This window comes from Hermetia illucens, chromosome 5 (assembly GCF_905115235.1).
Source record: "Hermetia illucens chromosome 5, iHerIll2.2.curated.20191125, whole genome shotgun sequence".
NCBI lineage: Eukaryota > Metazoa > Arthropoda > Insecta > Diptera > Stratiomyidae > Hermetia > Hermetia illucens.
This window is the reverse complement of record NC_051853.1, coordinates 46,046,780-46,066,400: the sequence shown is the minus strand read 5'-3', so window position 1 is coordinate 46,066,400 and position 19,621 is coordinate 46,046,780. Positions and strand designations below refer to the sequence as shown.

General features: G+C 40.7%; 1 protein-coding gene across 3 annotated transcripts in view; it reads left to right on the top strand.

Moving 5' to 3' along the window:
• LOC119656544 (glutamine-dependent NAD(+) synthetase) overlaps nt 1-18,538 on the top strand; it is a 222,357-nt gene extending 203,819 nt beyond the window's left edge. For all 3 annotated transcript variants that reach the window (XM_038062901.1, XM_038062902.1, XM_038062904.1), the window contains 10 exons: nt 4,997-5,202; nt 5,699-5,788; nt 5,848-6,013; nt 10,528-10,673; nt 10,726-10,975; nt 11,042-11,562; nt 11,740-12,090; nt 12,146-12,368; nt 12,434-12,610; nt 17,490-18,538. In XM_038062901.1, the coding sequence (XP_037918829.1) occupies nt 5,057-5,202; nt 5,699-5,788; nt 5,848-6,013; nt 10,528-10,673; nt 10,726-10,975; nt 11,042-11,562; nt 11,740-12,090; nt 12,146-12,368; nt 12,434-12,610; nt 17,490-17,717 (2,298 nt within the window). In that variant the 5' untranslated portion in view covers nt 4,997-5,056 and the 3' untranslated portion in view covers nt 17,718-18,538. The remainder of the gene's footprint in view (nt 1-4,996; nt 5,203-5,698; nt 5,789-5,847; nt 6,014-10,527; nt 10,674-10,725; nt 10,976-11,041; nt 11,563-11,739; nt 12,091-12,145; nt 12,369-12,433; nt 12,611-17,489) is intronic.
• Nucleotides 18,539-19,621: the final 1,083 nt, after the last annotated feature.

The following is a 19,621-nucleotide window of genomic DNA, read 5'->3' as shown; positions in this document are numbered from 1 at the left end:
GAAGAAATGCTATGCATCCATTAGTCCCTTCTTATCCACTTTCATTGGTCGTAGAAAACAATTCTATCCCAGACTTCCTGTTCGCCAACCGAACAGGCCATTCGGTTGAGCACGCCCTTCTAACCCTTGAAATCAGTGTCTTACTAGAAATTGATTGCATACCACCAAGCATAGCCTGCCTCCTTGATATAAGGACAAAAGCTTTCCTTCCGCATGGCAAGACGGATTCATCATACATACGAATTACATAAAGGAGCACTCAACATCTGCGAGCGGCTACGGTTACGCTCCTCCCAGGGCAGAGGTGAGGCAGCGTCTCACGATTTGCCTCTGCCCTGGTAAAAAGCCGTAAAGCCGTCATCGCTTGTCATTTTTGAAGTGTCCAATATTAGGCCGTGTAAAGGATGCCTTTAAGTTTATCTGATTTCATCTTCTGGTTTGATATCTCCTCGCGCCACATCAATACGTTACGGTTCAAAGGAAGACATAACCTCCTCACCAGCATATTTAAAAATAATGATGGTATGAAGTACATTCCCAATCAAATCCTTTATAATCCTGCCCAGACACTTCGTATCCATGCTATCATGGCTAGATATGTAGTGAAATTCGTCAAAAAGTGTCTATCACATCCCACCCCGTAAATCTTCAATTGTATAAAAATTTAAATCAGCGAGGAAAACTCCACCCGTAAGAACAAATTACCGCAACTCCTCATTTCCTACAATAGTGATAGTTCGTATCGTCGCTACTCCAATGGCTGATACGCCCCCAATCCCACTCCTTTCCCATTCTAAACCCCAATCGTTCTTCTCGATTCAATTCTCGCAGTGTTCAGAGGCTTTTCCCATGGGAGCCAATCGAGCAGACTACTTTCATACAAGAAATTCGTCGATATTTTCACATGTTGCAACCAGCGCAGACGATACAGCACGGTCAGCGCACGCAATTTGCCCTCAAATCAAGAAGTATACGCACACGAGATTTGTCTCCCGGCGCATTACTTGGAATTGTATGATAGAAAAATATCATTGCGCATATTCGATCCTCTTCGGTACGTACGCGAAAAAAATTTTGCGCATTACCTCTCAGGTTAGTGTCGTGTATGTGATGCAGTGCATTTGTTTGCGCCCATGTGGTTACGAGCCAACTGTTTATGGCTTGACACATGCGGGGAAACACACAATAAAATTATGTTTACACCAACGACACACCAATATATGAACCACAGTTCATCTAATAAGTAGTACCCACACTCGCTGGACGGACTTGCGAATGTATTGGAGAAGCTTATCTGTACACATCATAGGCACTAACCCACATATAGATACTACTAGATGTTAGGGCCTATCATGTGTACGGGTGACGTTCCCTAATCCTTTCGCAAGTCCAGGACCATTGTGTGTGGGTTCTGCCTTTTAGAAATACTGTGACGCAAACTACAGTTCCATCACTGGCAGGGGTGTTGTGGCGACAAGCGCCATCTGTTGGCACGAACGGATTTCACGCCACTTCTTGACGTTTTCTGGACTCTCCTTCCTCCAGCGGTCCTATCATCGGGCAACCCTTAGCACACCCTTTGACCTGGGGTTGCACCCACACGTCCTTCTTCTCGCTTCGACGGCGAACGATTATAGCCACGCGGCAACCAGCAAGGACCTACCCGATGTAGGTGTAAGTAATTTTGGTGCAAGAATTAAAAACATATAAAAAAACCAAAGGCTCTTATTTGTTCGTGGGTTAATGGGGGAACGGTCATAAAATTTACACAGTGATATCAATGAATTTTTATTTCTTTACGGGGATTCTTGACTGGTTTTCTGCAATACTTCATCTCCGGTCTGACTTTTAGCAGTTTCCTTCATTGGTACTTATGCATCTCTCTTTTTATTGGTTGAATAAAAGATGCTGGATATGCGGAGATATTAGATAGGCTACTATACCTGACCAGCCTTTTTTTTGGTAAGGAAATACAAACGAATCTTTCGGATGCTGCATATTTTTTCATTCATAAAATATTGATATTTCTAGCAACAGTTGTCCTCTTCTTCAGTAAATCTGGTTAGACTAGGATTTATTGAAGAAGAGAACAACTGACCCTCTATCGTCCGAATCTTGAGCCTCCTTGATATTGCTAACGTCGTTGTCAACAAAGTCTTCCAGTCACCGTTCGATAATTTTTGTCATTATATTATAATATGTAATCAATAATGAGATTTCGTTGTAATTTTTGTCACATATCCATATCCAGGAAAGTTCACAAGCTAAGATCTGTCTTAGCCCCTTTTAGGAGCTCGACTACTATTCGGTCAGTCCAAAATGCATTATTTGGTTTCAAACTATATACGGCCGTCCCTGCTTCATCACAGCTTGACGTTATCTATTTATTTAATCAACAAAGCATAGCAAGTAAGTGCTTTAACTTGCGCTTAAAACTACGGAAGGAGACAGACCCAAAGAACCCAAACTGTAGGGCGTTGTAGAACCGGTATAATCTCGTGATCGGGGAGGGAAAATAGATGTCGAGCTCCACGAAAGGGTCTTCAAAAATATCCGGACTACCTATACTACAAGAGGCGATCCCATATCAAAGAGGATAGAGAATTAATGCAGGAAAAGAAAATTGAAGGTGCGAAGCCGGGAAGTCCATACGGGGAAGGTTCTTTTTGAAAAAGAGGGCCAATGTGAATTTGTGTTGTACAGCTTCAACAACACGACAGTCAGAATGTGTCTAAGAAGGGAGTTGAAAAGTATTGAAGTAAAGTTGGAGGGGGAACGTAGGATAAAACCTGAAATTTTGACGACACGATCGATGACGTCAACAAAGTGGGAATTGAAACGAAGTTAGTCATCAAAAATGTACCCAGAACTTAAAAGGAGGTACTGATCGGAGCTGCTCATCTAGAGAGGAGGTAAAGGATGTTGGGGAAGGTTTAGGCGAATATCATGCCCAGCGGCATTTGCTAACATTTATGTAGTGTCAGCTTGTTAACCAAGCACCAACAGACCAGAGTATCTTGGTTGTACTGCAAGAAAGCACAACCCAGCGGAGTGGAAATAGAGACAAATAATTTAAGGTCGTATGCGTAAAGCAAACACGGGCAGCTGTACATGGAGGGAACATCATTAATATAAAATAGGACTAGTAAGGCGCCAAATACAGAACCTTGAGGAACACCAGAGAAAAAAGAGAAGGAACGGGATGATTAACTATGAAAAGAAACTCTGCAAAACGGTTTGATAACTAGAAAGGGAGCCGTGAAATGATGGAGGAGGGCAGGTTGAGTAGAGAGAGTTTAGAGAGAAGAATATTGTGATCAACGATATCAAGGGCTTTAGAGGAATCGGTGCAAATAACCTTTCTCTATAAAGTGGAACAATAATCGGTTGCAATAAAAGGTCAAGGTTCAGTCCTCATTTGCCGATTACATTACCTCCTAGTTAGAATAATGGTTTGCAAAATGAATTTCTCTCTCTTTTTCTCTGAAGTAAAGATACCACGCTTCAAGTCCTAGGTTCAAATTGTACTTTTAGCATATGGATTATTATTTTAATGATTCGATCTCCATGTAAAAGTTCTGACATTTTGTTGGTTGTTCTCGTGGTTTTGGAAAACTATCAGCAGCAACAACATACTCTGTCGATATCATTGATGAAAACCTTTTCTTTTATTTCAATCCAGACGTGCCTCGTACTCATTCCACTTTCCTACTCGTACATACCTAATATATTATATCTTTTCCTATCCCTAACGCTAGTTACATTGTCAACATGCTTTATTTTTAATTGTAGTTTAAGTCCTTTTCATTTTGTGGTCCATAAATATAAAGCTCATATAAAGCGATGGCGGTTTTACGGTTTCTTTTCAAGGCAGAAGCAAATCATCAGACGCTGCCTCACCTCTGCTCTGGGAGCAGGGTGACCGAAACGGCTCGCAGATGTTAAGTGCTCCTTTATATAATTCGCAGAACACAACGTGACTACTAATTATATTGAGCGTCAATCCGCCAATTCTATTGACCAAAGCTTGGCCAGAGCTGAAAGATTGAGAATTGTATGGTCCTAAGTTCGCATCAACTTGATGCCGTGTTCCGCGAATTATATAAAGGAGCACTTAACATCTACGAGCCGCTTCGATCACGCTGCTCCCAGGGCAGAGGTGGGGTAACATCTGACGATTTGCCTCTGCCCTGGTAAGAAACCGTAAAGCTGTCATCGCCTGACATTTTTTTAAAGTTTGGGTGCTAAGCCCTAACCGAGGGGTCCGTGGACCAAAAAAAGGGGGGAGTAAGTTGCTGCCCATTTGGTCCCGTCCGGCATCAAGTTGAAGCGGACTTAGGACCCCACAATTCTCAAAAAACTATATATAGCTCATGTTTCATTTAAAAAAAAAAACACGATTACCGGGTTATGTATTTTTTGTTACATTGAATTCACTCATGTGCTAACTTTTCTTCAAATTCACAAGTCTCATTTCCAATACTACTTTTGGAATGTCTTGTTGCTGCACAGGAACTCAATTCGACTCAAGTATATTTTTGTTATTTAAGTGGTGCCGCTCATGTAAGCGCAAACAGTGCACAATACTTTGATCATTTCTTAGGCTCGATAATTCCTAGCTTTGTAGTTTCATTTCATCCGCCTCTATGTATCCCCGTACTGGAAAATACAAATAAATATTTTCACACCTAAAGCAAACTAGAAATAAAAACAGAGAACCTTCCGATTAAGAAATTCAACTATCGATTAAGTGGCAAACAAGCTAGACGGTTAGCAGGCATGACACATAAACCACACAACGCCACGGTCGAGAGCCCCGCACAGCAGGGAGAATAATAAGTAGCCCTATCCGGGCTTTTAGTGTAACTCCTCATACCTTTCCCTGTCCACTCACGTCCCGAGCTTACTACCCTAACAACGTGCTTTTAACCATCATTCGATTGATCGATTCCTTATTTTTGTTTACAATGAAATAATTTTCCGTTTTCCCTTTTAGACGCTGCTTTTTTAATAAATTGTTGAACCTGAAAATTGTGTCTATCGAGAGTTGCTGATAATGGGGCGGAAAGTTACTTTAGCTGTTGCTACACTCAACCAGTGGGCACTGGATTTTGAGGGCAACCTTGCAAGGATAATGCAGTCAATTCTAGAGGCTAAGGAAATGGGCGCTACCTATAGAACCGGGCCAGAGTTGGAAATTTGGTAAGTGGTTTTGAAAATTTTGTTTTTTTTATTTTCATTTGGTTTAATATGCAAATTAAGCTGTTTCGTCACACTCTAGAGAAATGCACTTTCATTAATAAATGGATAGCTACTCCATATGAATCATTCCCGGAGAGTTTTATTAACTCCGTAGATTGAGTACTGGCCCATGATGTCGGTACTCATAGTGGCTGCATATTGTTTGTGTATACAACTTCAAAACTTAAAAATTTATCAGATTTTCTTAGCAAGATTTCGAGGATTTCTTAGAGTTTCAATTTCATAAAGATTAATTTCGGTTAAACATGCTTAATTTGCACATTATCAATTAATCGATTAATGATGATTAAGATACTACACTATTTTGAAAGTGCCATGATTACAAAACTAATCATTTCCTTACTATATTAGTTTAAGTCTGATCCGACCACTCTCATAAATTCTCTAAAAATTTCCAAAGCAACAGACATTCACCAGAAATTTGCTTGTATTTCAGTGGCTACAGCTGTGAAGATCACTTCCATGAACCGGATACGTATCTACATTGCTGGGAAGTGTTACTAGAAATCCTCATGTCTCCAATAAGGTATCACTTCAGACTATTATTGAAACCAGCTTTACTAACTAATAATTTATCACTTGCAGCCAAAATATGCTCATTGATGTTGGTATGCCCGTCATGCACAGGAATGTGGCATACAACTGCCGAGTGGTTTTATACAACAAACAAATTTTACTGATTCGTCCAAAAATGGCTATGTGTGATGATGGATGCTACAGAGAGACGAGATGGTTTTCAGCGTGGACAAAGGTAATACATTTACGAATTAAGGAAACTGTACAGTTCGCCGGTACTTTGGGCCATTTCTCTTCGTTTGACGCCTTATACTTTTTAGGACAATAGCTGCTACCTTTTACTACTTATCACAATAACAATATTACTTCCACCATATAATGCCTAATAATAATCTACAATAGTTGAATCATTACAATATCCCATGCTAACGTCGTAACTGAATCAAGACCTAATCCCCGAAAAGAAGATTTAAGACTATCGTACACTTTCCACGATTGCATATCATAATACCAAGGCAATACCAAAAAGGGTACTACTCTAGTCCAGGGCAGACGATACCACCTGTGGGAGTGGCTAAACTACTATGGACATCCAACAGGCCCATCGGTATTCACTGCTTCTTCTGCTTTGCTAGTCTTAGTTCTTCTTTGTTAACAAAACCCAAGTCGTTCTACTTCTCCATGATGGTATTCCCTCGCGAGAAGGATTTGCATGTCATGAACAGGAAAACCCAGAATCTCTTCAACACCCTTATACTGTGTAAAACCAGATACAATAACTTGGAAAGTATGATTGCTTCCTTTAAGGTGTTTATTTTGGCACTATGGTACCTTCATGAAATCATACTAGCGCAAGAAAAGTTTGACAATTTGAAAAGAACCTTTATTCAGAGGCATCTCCGCCGATACTTTCGGGGCGTACCTTTGTATTAGCATATTTTTTCCAAAATATAAAGGTTGAATACTAAGCTGTCTAACTTCAGCGCTTCTGCTCTTATTGCGAAGCAGACCCCGATTGGGTGATGGAAAATCAAATTCCGAGATTCTTTACATCCACTCCCAAATAGTATAATATGTCGCTTAAGCCATTGACCTTAAATGATTTTCTAAGGAATTTTTAGAGCTCGTCGATCCTGCTACAGAACAAAATATATAATATAAATATATATTGGTTCGATTTAAGCAGTAAACAGACAAACTAAATTCTTGAGAGTCCCCGACGTCCGACGTCTTTCCCATCCACATCTCTTTCCATTCAATGAAACCATAGCAGTAGAGCAGCGATTCGTGATAAAAAATTGAAGTTACTTCTGTAAAAAATGAGAGTCGAACCCCAGACTGGATCAATAGACATTAGATTTAGATTAGATAGATTTTCTGCTTATAGGAACGTTTTCCTGTGTTGCGTCTCTATCATTCTTGAATTAACCGAATACTTTCCTCCTGCCATTGAAAGCGAACTTCGCTCAAACGTGTAGAATTATTAGTAAACTTTGCGAAATATATAGCATGGCTGTTTGACACAACCTTCATGGATAAATTCTCCTCAAGTAGACTTCCTTGAAGACGACTTTGAAAACGTATGGCACGCCATTTTGCCTTGAAAGCAGACTTCGCATTCGAGGATCGAATTGATGTCACTAATTTCGAACAATTTAATTGCGTAATTTTTCGTTGCTTCACGAAAATTCCTGGCGTTCAGGTGTTCCACTCCAGAACATGTCGTCCCCTTAATAATAATAATCGTTGGCGCAACAATCCATATTGGAGCAGGGCCTTGAAGTGTGTTAGAGCACTTCATTCAAGACCGTAACGGTACACTACAGTACACTGTAGGAGGCAATGTGTTCAGCATTGCGCTCCCCCGAGATTATTACCCTGATTTGACTCAGGTACTCATTCACAGCTGAGTCGACTGGTATCCGACGTCAAGTCACGATACAAATCCCACTGCCACCAGCCAGATTTGAACCGCGGCCTTCGCCCCCTGTCGCCCCCTTACTAAAATTAATTATTTTATCGCAGTCGTTTAAAAGCGTTCTCAACTATACGACATGGGGCCCGCATAATTTTTACGCCAGTCTCCTAAAATTTTCACGTTGGCCCTAATTTTTTACCAAATTTTCACCCCGAGCCCGGATTTTCTCTGTACGGCCCTGAACGCAGTTTGTTTTCTGCTTCATTCCTATTTTGATCAGTTTTCATTTTCGAACGACGCTTCGACGCTTTTCTGAACTTTTCATTGTTTGATTTTTGCACGAATATTACGGCCTATCCAGAATCACGTCACTTTCTTCGATGATTTTGTTGCGACGCGTCTAGGATTTTGTAACTTTGGATTACCACCTACATAGTTCCCTGCATCATTTTTTATGAGTGATGCTTTCATATGGAATTTTTCTTTGAGAGAGTAAGGAGTCCTGAATCCACAGATACAACTAATTTAAAAGAAACTTTCTTCCTCTCCCATGTTGTGTTTAGGATTTTAAATGAAGGAGTGATCACTGACTGTTGCCACTTTCACTGACGATGCTTTCATATAGATTTTTCACGCATTAAAATTGGCTTTGTTCTGTTTGCATTTCCGTCGTCATTTTGTTCCAAAAAGCAGCAACGTTACTTCCGCAGGTAACTTAAATTTCAGTTCTTTATTCCATGTTCTAAACGCATTACCTATTGATAAGGTTCCCAGACTCGCGAAATAAGCTCCAGCGTACTATTAATCGAACTGGGGGTTTAATAGCGACAAATTACATTAATTGCGGCACTTTTTGTCACTTTGAACGATGATTTCTAAACTTGACAATGCTACACACAGAAATAATATAGCAGAACTCAATTTGGGCACATCTTTTCAACGATATTTAAAATAAGTCGAGAAACCGGAAGCTAGACGCTTCAGGTATAAAAGGTTTTGTGTATTTCTTTTATAAAGAGATTTGAGTGTGCATTTGTCCCATTAGTATATAGCACGTATTATATGCATATATTATGTGAGAATATCCACTTTCAAGTGATATTGACATTCAAAGTCTTGAATTTGCACAGTAACGACAGTTTTGATCTATTATAACTTTGCTAGTAATAGTGCGATTTTCACCAAATTTGGCAGGATGCTCTATGCTGTAGCTTATATTGCTGCAAAATGTCGTGATTCTAGGGTGAGCTGAAGGGGGGTTTCCTGTCAGTTACTAAAAATGTTAGTAATGTACTATCATTAACTTTATTTGAAGAGGTATCGATATGGAGGATATTTCGGAGCCTAGGCACCATATAGTAGCAGCCTCTTGATTTTTTTGAGATTTTTCGGTTGGGTAGTTTCTGAGTATGGGTTCGTCAAAGAAATGGTCACTTTCAACCCCCCGCTCCCCCCACCTTTTCAACAAATGTCAAAACTAAGACCGAAAATTACTAACCGAGACCTTTAATCTGATACCCCACATGGCTATATTTGTTTAAAAAAAATGTACAACCCCGTTTTGCATGTAACGTAAATTCGACGTAAAAGGATGCAACTTACTATATGTGTAAGCCAAATGCGGGCCAGTGCGTTCCTCACGCTGTTTTATCGGTGGCTTGGTTCACAGGACGGCAATCAACGGCCGATGCTGAGGTGCGGTGGTCTCATTAAGAACGGCTTTGTAATCAATGACGGTGGTAAAATATCGGCATCTTATGAGAATATAGTTCATTTGCGTTTTACTATTCCCACTATAAAATGTAGGAAGATGGGAATGGGTGTCCGCAAAATCGATTATACGCACGCCACCCAAATTGCGCGCTCCAAACCCCAGCTACTATTATAGTGAGCTTCATCAGCCGATCTTCAAATCGTTCGACCTCTTTAATGGCATCACGGAAACCCTTTGAGATGGCGCATTGCCGTATTGAGTGTGTGTACTACCTACATAGAGAAGATAATAACAATTTTTACGGCGTTTGTGTTCTACGCCGCAGCTTTTGGCAGCTGACCGTCGGGTTTTCTGGCAGAGCGCAGATATCAATGCGGCTTTTCCGAAGGACTTTTGCGAGTTTCTCGGTCTTTCCTGTTAGGATGCCAACATTTAACGTGCAGACACGTATTTATTTTGCTCGGACTAATTTACATACGTCCTGACGCCGCCCATGCGTCAAGAACCCTCTCATTTCGACAGGACCTTTGCCGTACTGCCGCATCGATTGAGGTGAACGCCCTATTTTTTAGTCGACCTGTCGCAGGACCTGGGCTTGGGACCAGCATACTATGTTAATAGCTTCCCTGCTTGCTCTCTTATAACTCACTTTAATCTACTTGATCGTGCTCCCGGTGATACAGGTTCCCCATTGACATTGAAAGCATGGTTGCTTGCAATAACGATAAATGAAGGTTGCAGCTTCCTGGCTTCAATAATAATTTCACCGCATATGTGAACCGTACGCTAAACCATGTTGTTGTGGAAATACTACTAATAACCGCCTCCCCTTTCATCATTACTATTTATGTTCAGAAATCACGAAATCTCTTCGTGTTAGTCATCCGGCGACCCCACGGCCCACGCATTTAATTTACCAGCTATTATTTTAGGACTTAGGTTTCGACTGTCTGTTCTGTGTCTAACTTCTGTAGTACTATTGTTGTACTAAGAAGAGCGTAGCATCTTTTTATGTAAACAGGAACGATTTTAGCCCTTAAAAAATCAATTCCCGAAAATTCAGTTTGATATATTTATATATTTTATATATTTATAATATTCCACTTGAAATTTTCAGACTCTCCGAACGGAAGACTATTATCTACCCCGGATGATATCTGTTCACACAGGCCAACACACAGTTCCAATTGGGGATGCGGTAATTGCTACACGTGATACGTGCATTGGATTTGAAATGTGTGAAGAACTGTGGAATGTCAGAAGGTACCTAGCAATAACTTGTGTGGAACAATAAATGATAATTGAGCATTTTTAGCACTCACATTGACATGTCTTTATCGGGGGTTGAAATCATCTCGAACGGCTCTGGTAGTTACATGCAACTGCGAAAAGCCTATATTACAGCGGATCTTATAAAAAATGCCAGTTATAAGGCTGGTGGTGCCTATTTATTTAGCAATTTGAGAGGTTGTGATGGGCAGCGAGTCTACTTCAATGGATGCTCTGCCATTGCTCTCAATGGGGATGTGATATCTCGCGGAAAACAATTCTCATTACAAGATGTGGTATGTAACCAGCTTTCTGACGAATTAGGTTTAATTTCAAACTATTAATACTTTACTTTCTTACAGGAAGTAATTCTAGCCACGATTGACCTCGAGGACATCAGGTCATATCGAGTGGCAATGCGATCACGATCAAATATTGCGGCATCTGCTCCCACATACCCGCGGATTAGTTGTGACTTCGAAATGTCCACCCATAATGACATATTCAAAATCACAAATTGCCCAATTCAATGGATATATCACACACCGGAGGAAGAAATCGCACTTGGCCCAGCTTGCTGGCTTTGGGACTATCTACGAAGATCGGGGCAAGGAGGCTTCTTCCTGCCGCTAAGCGGAGGCGTTGATTCAAGCAGTTCCGCGACTATTGTTCATTCAATGTGTAGACTCGTTGTTGCAGCAGTTCAAGACGGTGATGATCAGGTATTGCATGACGTCCGAAAAATATTGGGCGATCCTGAATTCACTCCAGACAATCCAGCGGCTTTGTGTAATCGACTCTTGGTGACATGTTTTATGGGAAGTGTGAATTCGAGTAAGGAGACGCGACAACGTGCATCTATTTTGGCCAATCAGTTGGGCAGGTAAAACTTTGAACAACTCCTGAGGTTTTCATTCCCGATCAAATATAGTGGAGACAAAAATTAATTATTAACTGAAAGCTATTATTCTATTGATTTGTTTCTCCACTATCTAAGTTTCTTTGTCTCGTGGGTATTCAGTTTACAGACTTTATATTATATGACTAAAACATTTTTCAGCTATCATATCGAAATCAACATCGATTCCGCAGTTAGTGCTTTACTTACAATCTTCAACGCAGTAACAGGTCTCACGCCAAAGTTCCGTACTCAGGGTGGATGCCCAAGGCAAAACTTAGCTTTACAAAACATACAATCTAGAATAAGAATGGTGCTTGCCTACCTTTTCGCCCAACTAATGTTGTGGGTTCGAAATCGACCAGGAGGTCTCTTGGTGCTTGGATCGGCTAACGTTGACGAATCACTACGAGGATATATGACCAAATATGATTGTTCCAGTGCAGATGTTAATCCAATTGGTGGGATTTCGAAAACTGATCTTAAGAAATTTCTTTTATATGCGAAAGACAGGTAATTCGTACGAAGCCGTTGTTCATAGGCAGGCTTACTGATATCGCATTTATAGATTCAACTTGCCGATTTTGCATGATATCATCGGCGCTCCACCGACTGCAGAATTAGAACCCTTGCTTGAAGGGCAGCTTGTACAAACTGACGAACAGGATATGGGTATGACTTATGCCGAACTGAGTGAGTTTGGAAGACTAAGGAAGCAGGCGTTTTGTGGACCATATAGTATGTTCTGTAAACTCGTTGCAACTTGGAAGGGTGACCTGTCGCCTAAAGAGGTTATATCAAATTGAAGAAATAATACAGATACAATCATAATCGATATTTTTTTATTTGATTTCAGGTCGCGGATAAAGTCAAACATTTCTTCAGGTGCTACGCAATTAATCGACATAAGATGACAATCTTGACCCCAGCAATTCACGCTGAAAGCTACAGTCCCGACGACAACCGATTCGACCATCGGCCATTTTTGTACAGGGCAAACTGGAGTTGGCAATTCAAAGCGATTGATGATGAGGTGTGTATACAAAATAAAACAGACAAATAAATTTGCGAGCTTGAAGAAAAGTTTAGCTAAGAAATTGTCTTAATTCTCACATGCTAAATATCGTGTTCGTGGCTTTTTCCCACATGTATCTCAATCAAAGTATCCTGCATCAAAAGCTAAGGGTGCCTTTGCGAGTGAAGGTTTGGGGAATTATCTTAAGGGTGCCTTTGCGAGTGAAGTTTTGGGGAATTATCCTCATTTTCTCCTCTTCCTTTCTTCGGAAATTCTGGAGGTCACAGATAAAGTCAAGATTCTTCTCAATTTCAAACGATTATTTGCTTGAGTTGCTATTACCTGGAAAATGTGTAAGTCTTCGAAAATGTTTATTCTTTAATCTCGACGAAGTTTCATCTGATTTTAAACGTTCGCCAAAGAAAAATTGAATGCCGATATATTTCACGAGTCGGGCAATTGGTCACATTATCTCTACAACCGACTGATCTAAACAATTATAGCCAAGTCAAACTGATTCCAGAATTTTAGGTGACTGAAATCCGTCGGAAAAATTTAGGCATCTCTGAATGACGAAGCAAGCGTAGATAACGGAATAACATGCGAAATAATTAGGCTAGGAACTTATTTATTTTAGAAGTGAAAGAAAACCCTGAACAGAAGAGAAGTCAATCGGCCTATTCTAGACTTTTATAAAGTATGTACTGAAGCCTGTAATTTCGACTAAAAGGTAAGAAGTAGCCCAATCAGTTGACCGGGACGGTTTTAGATTACTCATCATCATAGATTAACCACAGTGATCCATAATTGCCTAAACGTTTTAGAACAGATTTAGAGAAACTGTTTAGATTTCTTGACTGATGAGGCAAAAGAATAGCTTTCAATAATTCGAAAAGCTATTACCATCGTGTGACGTCCCCACTGACCTACTTTAAATTGTATTTTATTTTATAAGGTTGCCAAATCTGTTACCGGCATTCCCTCCAAATGTCGGCGCCATAGCTCAATTGTTTTGAAAGGGACGTTGTTGATAAAGCCAAAGCTAACACGCAACCGTCAAATCGATTGTCTATATCTGTCAGCACCTAAATACAGTTAAAGTATCCCATTGATACCAACTTATATCCCTTTCTGCTAGTTAACCTCGGGATTGTGGAGAAACCTTTTTTGACACTTTGATTTCTATGTCATCAAAAAAACTTGCTCGTGTCATCTATCCAGTAGTTGGGACCGCACCAGAACCTAAATTACAAAAAGGAATATCACGCGCCAGCGCACAAAAAACGCAAATACGAAGCTAGAAACAGAAAAATTAAGAAAGACTCGACCAGGCATGGAAAGTCTGACTACTCATGACTCAAATGCCGCAATCTAGAGGGAAGATCTACGAAGGATCGTATCCGCAATCGATGTCTCTCCTGCCTCAGATCTTGATAAGGCGCGACCTCTGGAGTACCCTTCCTATCTCGGCGTCTTCAATGATGATCGAAGATGGCCCCTCTCGTATATACGGGAAGCCACTCACTGCGCTATCACCACTAAATTCCATGACAGTAGATTCAGCCATTTTCGACTAAATTGGGTAGGACCGGTAGACGGACAGACAGGTGTTGAATCGATTTTAATAAGATTAACGAAGAAACAATGACCAGAGAACCAAGAAACGCATGGAAAGATGGCTGGAAATTAATTTTATAAATAGCATTTCCACCTCTATTTCACGGCATTCCAGATTAAAAATTAAAATTAATGGCTTTCGACACCAAATTCACGTCTTTCCAAATCAAATTCACGATTTTCTGCTGAAATGAAATCAACGTTTTTCCAAATCAAATTTATGACTTAATATGTTTCCAAATCAAATTTACAGCATCAAATTATTAGCTTACCTAAAAGCTATGTATATTCCCAGTTTTCATGCATAGTCTTTAAGATTGTTAATTATTATTAATTTAATTTTATTTTTCCGAGTTGTCACAATGTCGGCAGATGCCAGATTAAACTAACACTAAGTGCCAAGTATTTAGGCTCGGACGATCCTACCTACTTAAAAGATAAAGAGGCGCTGGGGGTGGTAGGTTAGTGGGAGAATCCGTCGATAAATCCCCGCAACATCGAATACGTATGCGAGATGGTGTGCTTCTGGATGGAACCAGGCTCTGTGGGAGTCCCAGGATATCAAAGGAAACCGTGAGGGATTTAGGTACAATACCTAAAGCTGACAATATTATGGGAACTACGACCAGTTTCTCGTCAAACCAAATTTCCTTGATTTCCCGAGCTACCTTCTTCTGCAGGTATTTTCTTTCAATATTGCTATTATGGGGGATAGCAACATCAATAATATACACGAAACGACCCGTCTTGTCAACTAACAGCACGTCAGGCTTGTTGTGTGGTGCATGGCATTCCATTCATCAATCCGCTCTTGGTCCGACTTCGCCCCACTCAGAAGATCGAAAAATCAATCCTCCAAGTTAAGTCTGCCCTACAAACAACTTCATGCAAAGGACTGCCTCTCTCTTTGCTGTAAAAATAAACGCGTAGCCAGTCGACTTGGCGGTGATGTTGTGCCGCCACGTCAACCACGCTCCAACCTCCGATGTCACGAGGCAGGTTCATCCGCTGTACACCAAAATTTAGATGATGCGTTCGGAATTTGGACATAGTAATCGGTGTCCTTCTCTGGACCTTTTCCATATTGGTTTTCAATGCACTTATCTTATTCTTTCCCGAGAGATGTGATTTCAGTACCAGCTTTTCACGTCGCAGGAATTCGAACAGCAGAGCATCGTCGGAAATTAAATTTCCCTCTTTGCCTCTGCAGGATGAGCGTCGAGGTGTATAAGGCTTCATTCTGCTGACTTATTGATAAAACTTTCGCGGCTGGTGTCGGTTGTTTCCTGTAGTTTTCGAGTTCACAGGCCTGTTGGTTCTCCGAGGAAAGGAATTTTTCCGCCTGTGAAGTTGCTTCTCCGCTTGACGGAATTCGTGATAAGTCTCCGCGCGTGCCCACGTCCTTTGAGAAAGCAACATTCCTCGGTATTCTTCCTTCCGTTGCTGGCTTATACTCATCGTCGAAACAGCCGTTTCGACTTTTCTTGCGGCTGGGGTCAAGTATGTTTGTGGCATTATCAATGATAAATGATAGTGAAAATTATTTGCTGATGCTCGATCTCCAGGATCTCTGTTGACTGCAGTTATTGCGGCACCTATTTCTCCCTTATTGGTGTTGCGGGGGGCTGTGGTATGGATGGTTTCAGTGTTAACTCTCACCGGATTGTCAGAGGGGATTGTAGGTGGTGTTGTTATTCGAGCCCGGAGGACAATGCCAGCGAGATAGTGACCCGAGTCTATATTGGCCCCGCTTTATGTTCTCACATTCATCAAGAGATGGTGGCGTTCGATCAACACAAGGCCAATTGGGTTGAAAGTGGCCCCGTCTGGAGAGGTCCATGTTTGTTTGTGGACCGCTTTCCGCGCCAACGAGGTATTTCCAACAACCATTTCGTGTGATACTGCTAACTGAATAATCTACTGCCTCGTAGACAGTATCTTTCTCCGACTCTTCAGACTCCTCTGTAGGGGCGTGAACGTTAATGAAGCTTATATTTCTAAATTTGCCTCGCAAACGCAGAGTGCATAGCCTTCCGCTTATGTTTTCAAAGCAAATAACAGCAGGTTTCATTTTTTAGCTGACTAAGAAACCTACTCCGAGCACATGATTTACTGGATGGCCACTATAATATATGGTGTGGTGGCTCTTCTCCAGGAAACTGGTCCCTGTCCAACGCATCTCTGGCAACGCTGTTACATCAACCCTATGTTGGAACAGAATATCGGCTAGCTGCTTGGCAGCTCCTTCTCTGCACAGGGAGCGCACGTTCCATGAGAAAATGCGCAAATCGTTATTCCGTCTACGTTGCCGGGTTCGTCGTTGTGTTATCAGTCCAGTCCGAGGCTCCTGTTGTGGCTCGGTAACAATTTTTTTTTCGTGTAGGGCTGTCAACCCTATCCAACCCCAGCAGGAGATCCAACTAGTACAATTTGTCCGGCCTTAATCCTCCTTCGTCTGCAGCTTTTTGCTAAGAAATAGCTCCGAGCGGTCACCATGTGGAGGTGGAGATAGGGTTTGGTTGGTGTTGGTTCAGCAGGCGTTTCGCAGGTTTTATGCTCTATCGTCGATACCAATCCACGTTTCATCCTGGGACCTATACTACCCTTTGACTACCCACATTATTTTATAGAGAAGAAAAATGAATTCTTCTTTGCTCCACGAGACAAACAAATTTACCTTGTCACTTTTAGTAAATCAAAGGCTAGTTTGAACTGTTCGTTGATGTTCCTAAGAAGAGTGCGTTGACACGTCACACTGAGAACCTTGAATTTGTTGGTATTTATCTTCAATTAAACCCCCTGTCGTGGTTACTCACTAAATAACGATATAATACTACTGCTCCAAAACGTATCTGACATGTTTTTTTAAGTTGTCCTTCCTCTGGTCGATTCAGCACAGAACAACAGGGATTATACTTATTTGCATATACATATTTAGTCTGAATAGTCTGAATCAATACTCACAAGTTGCTGTTGAAAAATGTTCACAGTCATCTTTGAGAGTAAACTGTAATCGTGCAAATAATTTCCATTCCTTTTCAATAAAAATTTAATCGTTTTTAAGTGACTTTAACCTGTATTACTTTACACCAGGACCCACTGTGACAGTTACTTCTCAGGTTTTCATAAACTCGAATCGCCTCATACAAATTCTTTCTTCTCTTTCTCTTCTCTTTCTTCTTCTCTTTTTTCTCATTATAAAATATAACATTTGCGAAAACTTCTTTTCACTTCACCTCACTACAATACCGTCCTGATCTCCCATTATTACTATTTACAGGTCGACAAGCTGTCATCACAAGGATCATCAGAGAAAGTTCCTCGATCAGAAGAAGAACGCATCAATCAATCACAGGACACAGGAATCAGCCGCAGATCCTCACAGCGTGATTCAAAGAACTCATCGCCTCTTTCGTGTTCCTCAACCGAAGGCAAAAAGACCGGCTACAGTAAAGTTCATGTCAATGTCCTCGGGAAAATCAAGGACCGAACTGGAATCCCAGTTTAATCAACGAAAAACAACAAACCTAATTAAATTCCTACTAAACTGTAGACGTAGTGATCCCTGCTCATCATAAACACCTCGTGGGTAACTTTAGTAGAGGACATTCGCGGTGTGAATGCCCAAATCGGTTTTACGCTTCTCTTGTTAGATTCGGTAGTGGATGGGCAGGCGATCAACTTTGCACAATACAATATACATATATCTTTCAAATGGCCTTAGAACACTAAAATATACAAAGAGAGTAAACTTTTCAAGTAGTTAACAATTTCGTAAGTAGATTTTAAGAAGATTTCATATTGACTCGTTTCATACACCAAATACCAAAAAGGAAGGAACAATAAAATTTTCAATTTTCTTGGAGTGATTGTTTAGAGAATTTCACTTAGGGATCATAATGCTTGCTTACAAAACCAAATATTTTATTACTAAACTCAACTTAGGGTGGGGGAACTTCAATAAAGAAAAGATTTAGGCATTCTAAGCGCCGGAACTTCTGTAGGATCCAACTAGACGTTTTAGATTAACTGAACGAGTATTAACAAGTATTTTATGGTAGAAGAGAAGGTAGCAGTGTGTAGACTTACCTAGTCGTGGTCTAAATTCTCTAGCCAAACGAGCAAGTTCAAACATTTTAACTGATTTGAAACAATTTTAATTCCCGTCAATTGTAGATACTTAATTGCATGGTGTTTGCCACCTTAATTGCGATTGTTAAACATCTTTTAATTAATTCAATATTATATATTAAAAGACTAAATCGTGTTGAATATGTTACACAAATTTGTTCTTTTCTACTCTAATAAAAATTGTTTAGAACATTTGGAGAAATGATTTTTACTCCTCGATAGTGGAATTAAAACTTTCCTTAGATGGAGTGAGATTTTCTATAATGAACCGATAATGGACAATTTGAATAGACATTTTTTTAACATTCAAATTCTAACTATAGAAATATACTCCTAGAAAAACAGGATAATCTAAAGAACGACTTTTACAAGTGTCTAAATCAATACCCAAAAATCTGCCCTGGGAAGATGGTGAATTCAAAACGATCGGGCTTCAAGTAGTAACCAACGAAAACTGCACTAGGCTCGTAGGATTTACAGTCACTAGATTGTAGTGTCCGTGCCTGTGTGCCAGGTGCAGTTCTTTATTCGCCTTCTACAGAGACAATCAAAAAGGGAATGCATCCGTCGATAGGCAACATGCTTCCTTTTTCTCCCATTTTTAACACCCTTTCCAATATACAGGGTGCGGCAGCATAACTTCCTTTTTAAAAATGCGCGCCACTCAGTTAGTTGATGTCATAGCGGAAAGCTAGTGGTCTCGTTCAAGAGGGGATACTGTAAAGTTTTGTCCCGACACGGTTCAGTCGCCATCATGCGTTGGAATAGTGAGGAGCGTGCCTTTGCCCTTGAGGTTTACTTTTCAAGCGGATGTTCGGTTATTGCAACACAGCGTGCATTTCGGAATCGCTTTAATTTAGCCCCGTTAGCTCCCGTCCCAGACCGCAAATCAATTGTTACATGGGTCACTACATTCAGACAAACTGCAAGTGCGACAATAGGAAGAACTGGAGTTCCTCGGCCCGTTAGATCACCTGAGAACATTAAAGCAGTGAGAGCGTTAATGTTGCGATCGCCACGGCGTTCTGCGCGCAAACACGCATCTGCCCTTGGACTATCCGATCGTTCTGTGAGAAGAATTCTTCGTGATGATCTTCATTTTCATCCCTATAAGATGGCGATAGTGCAGGAACTTTCAGAACGTGACTTCAATTCTCGGATGAACGCGTGTGAGCTTCTTCTTGATGTCGTTCCCGAGGGTGCTATTGTTTTTTTCAGCGATGAAGCCCATTTTCATTTGTGTGGGTCGGTTAACAAACAAAACATGCACTACTGGGCTGA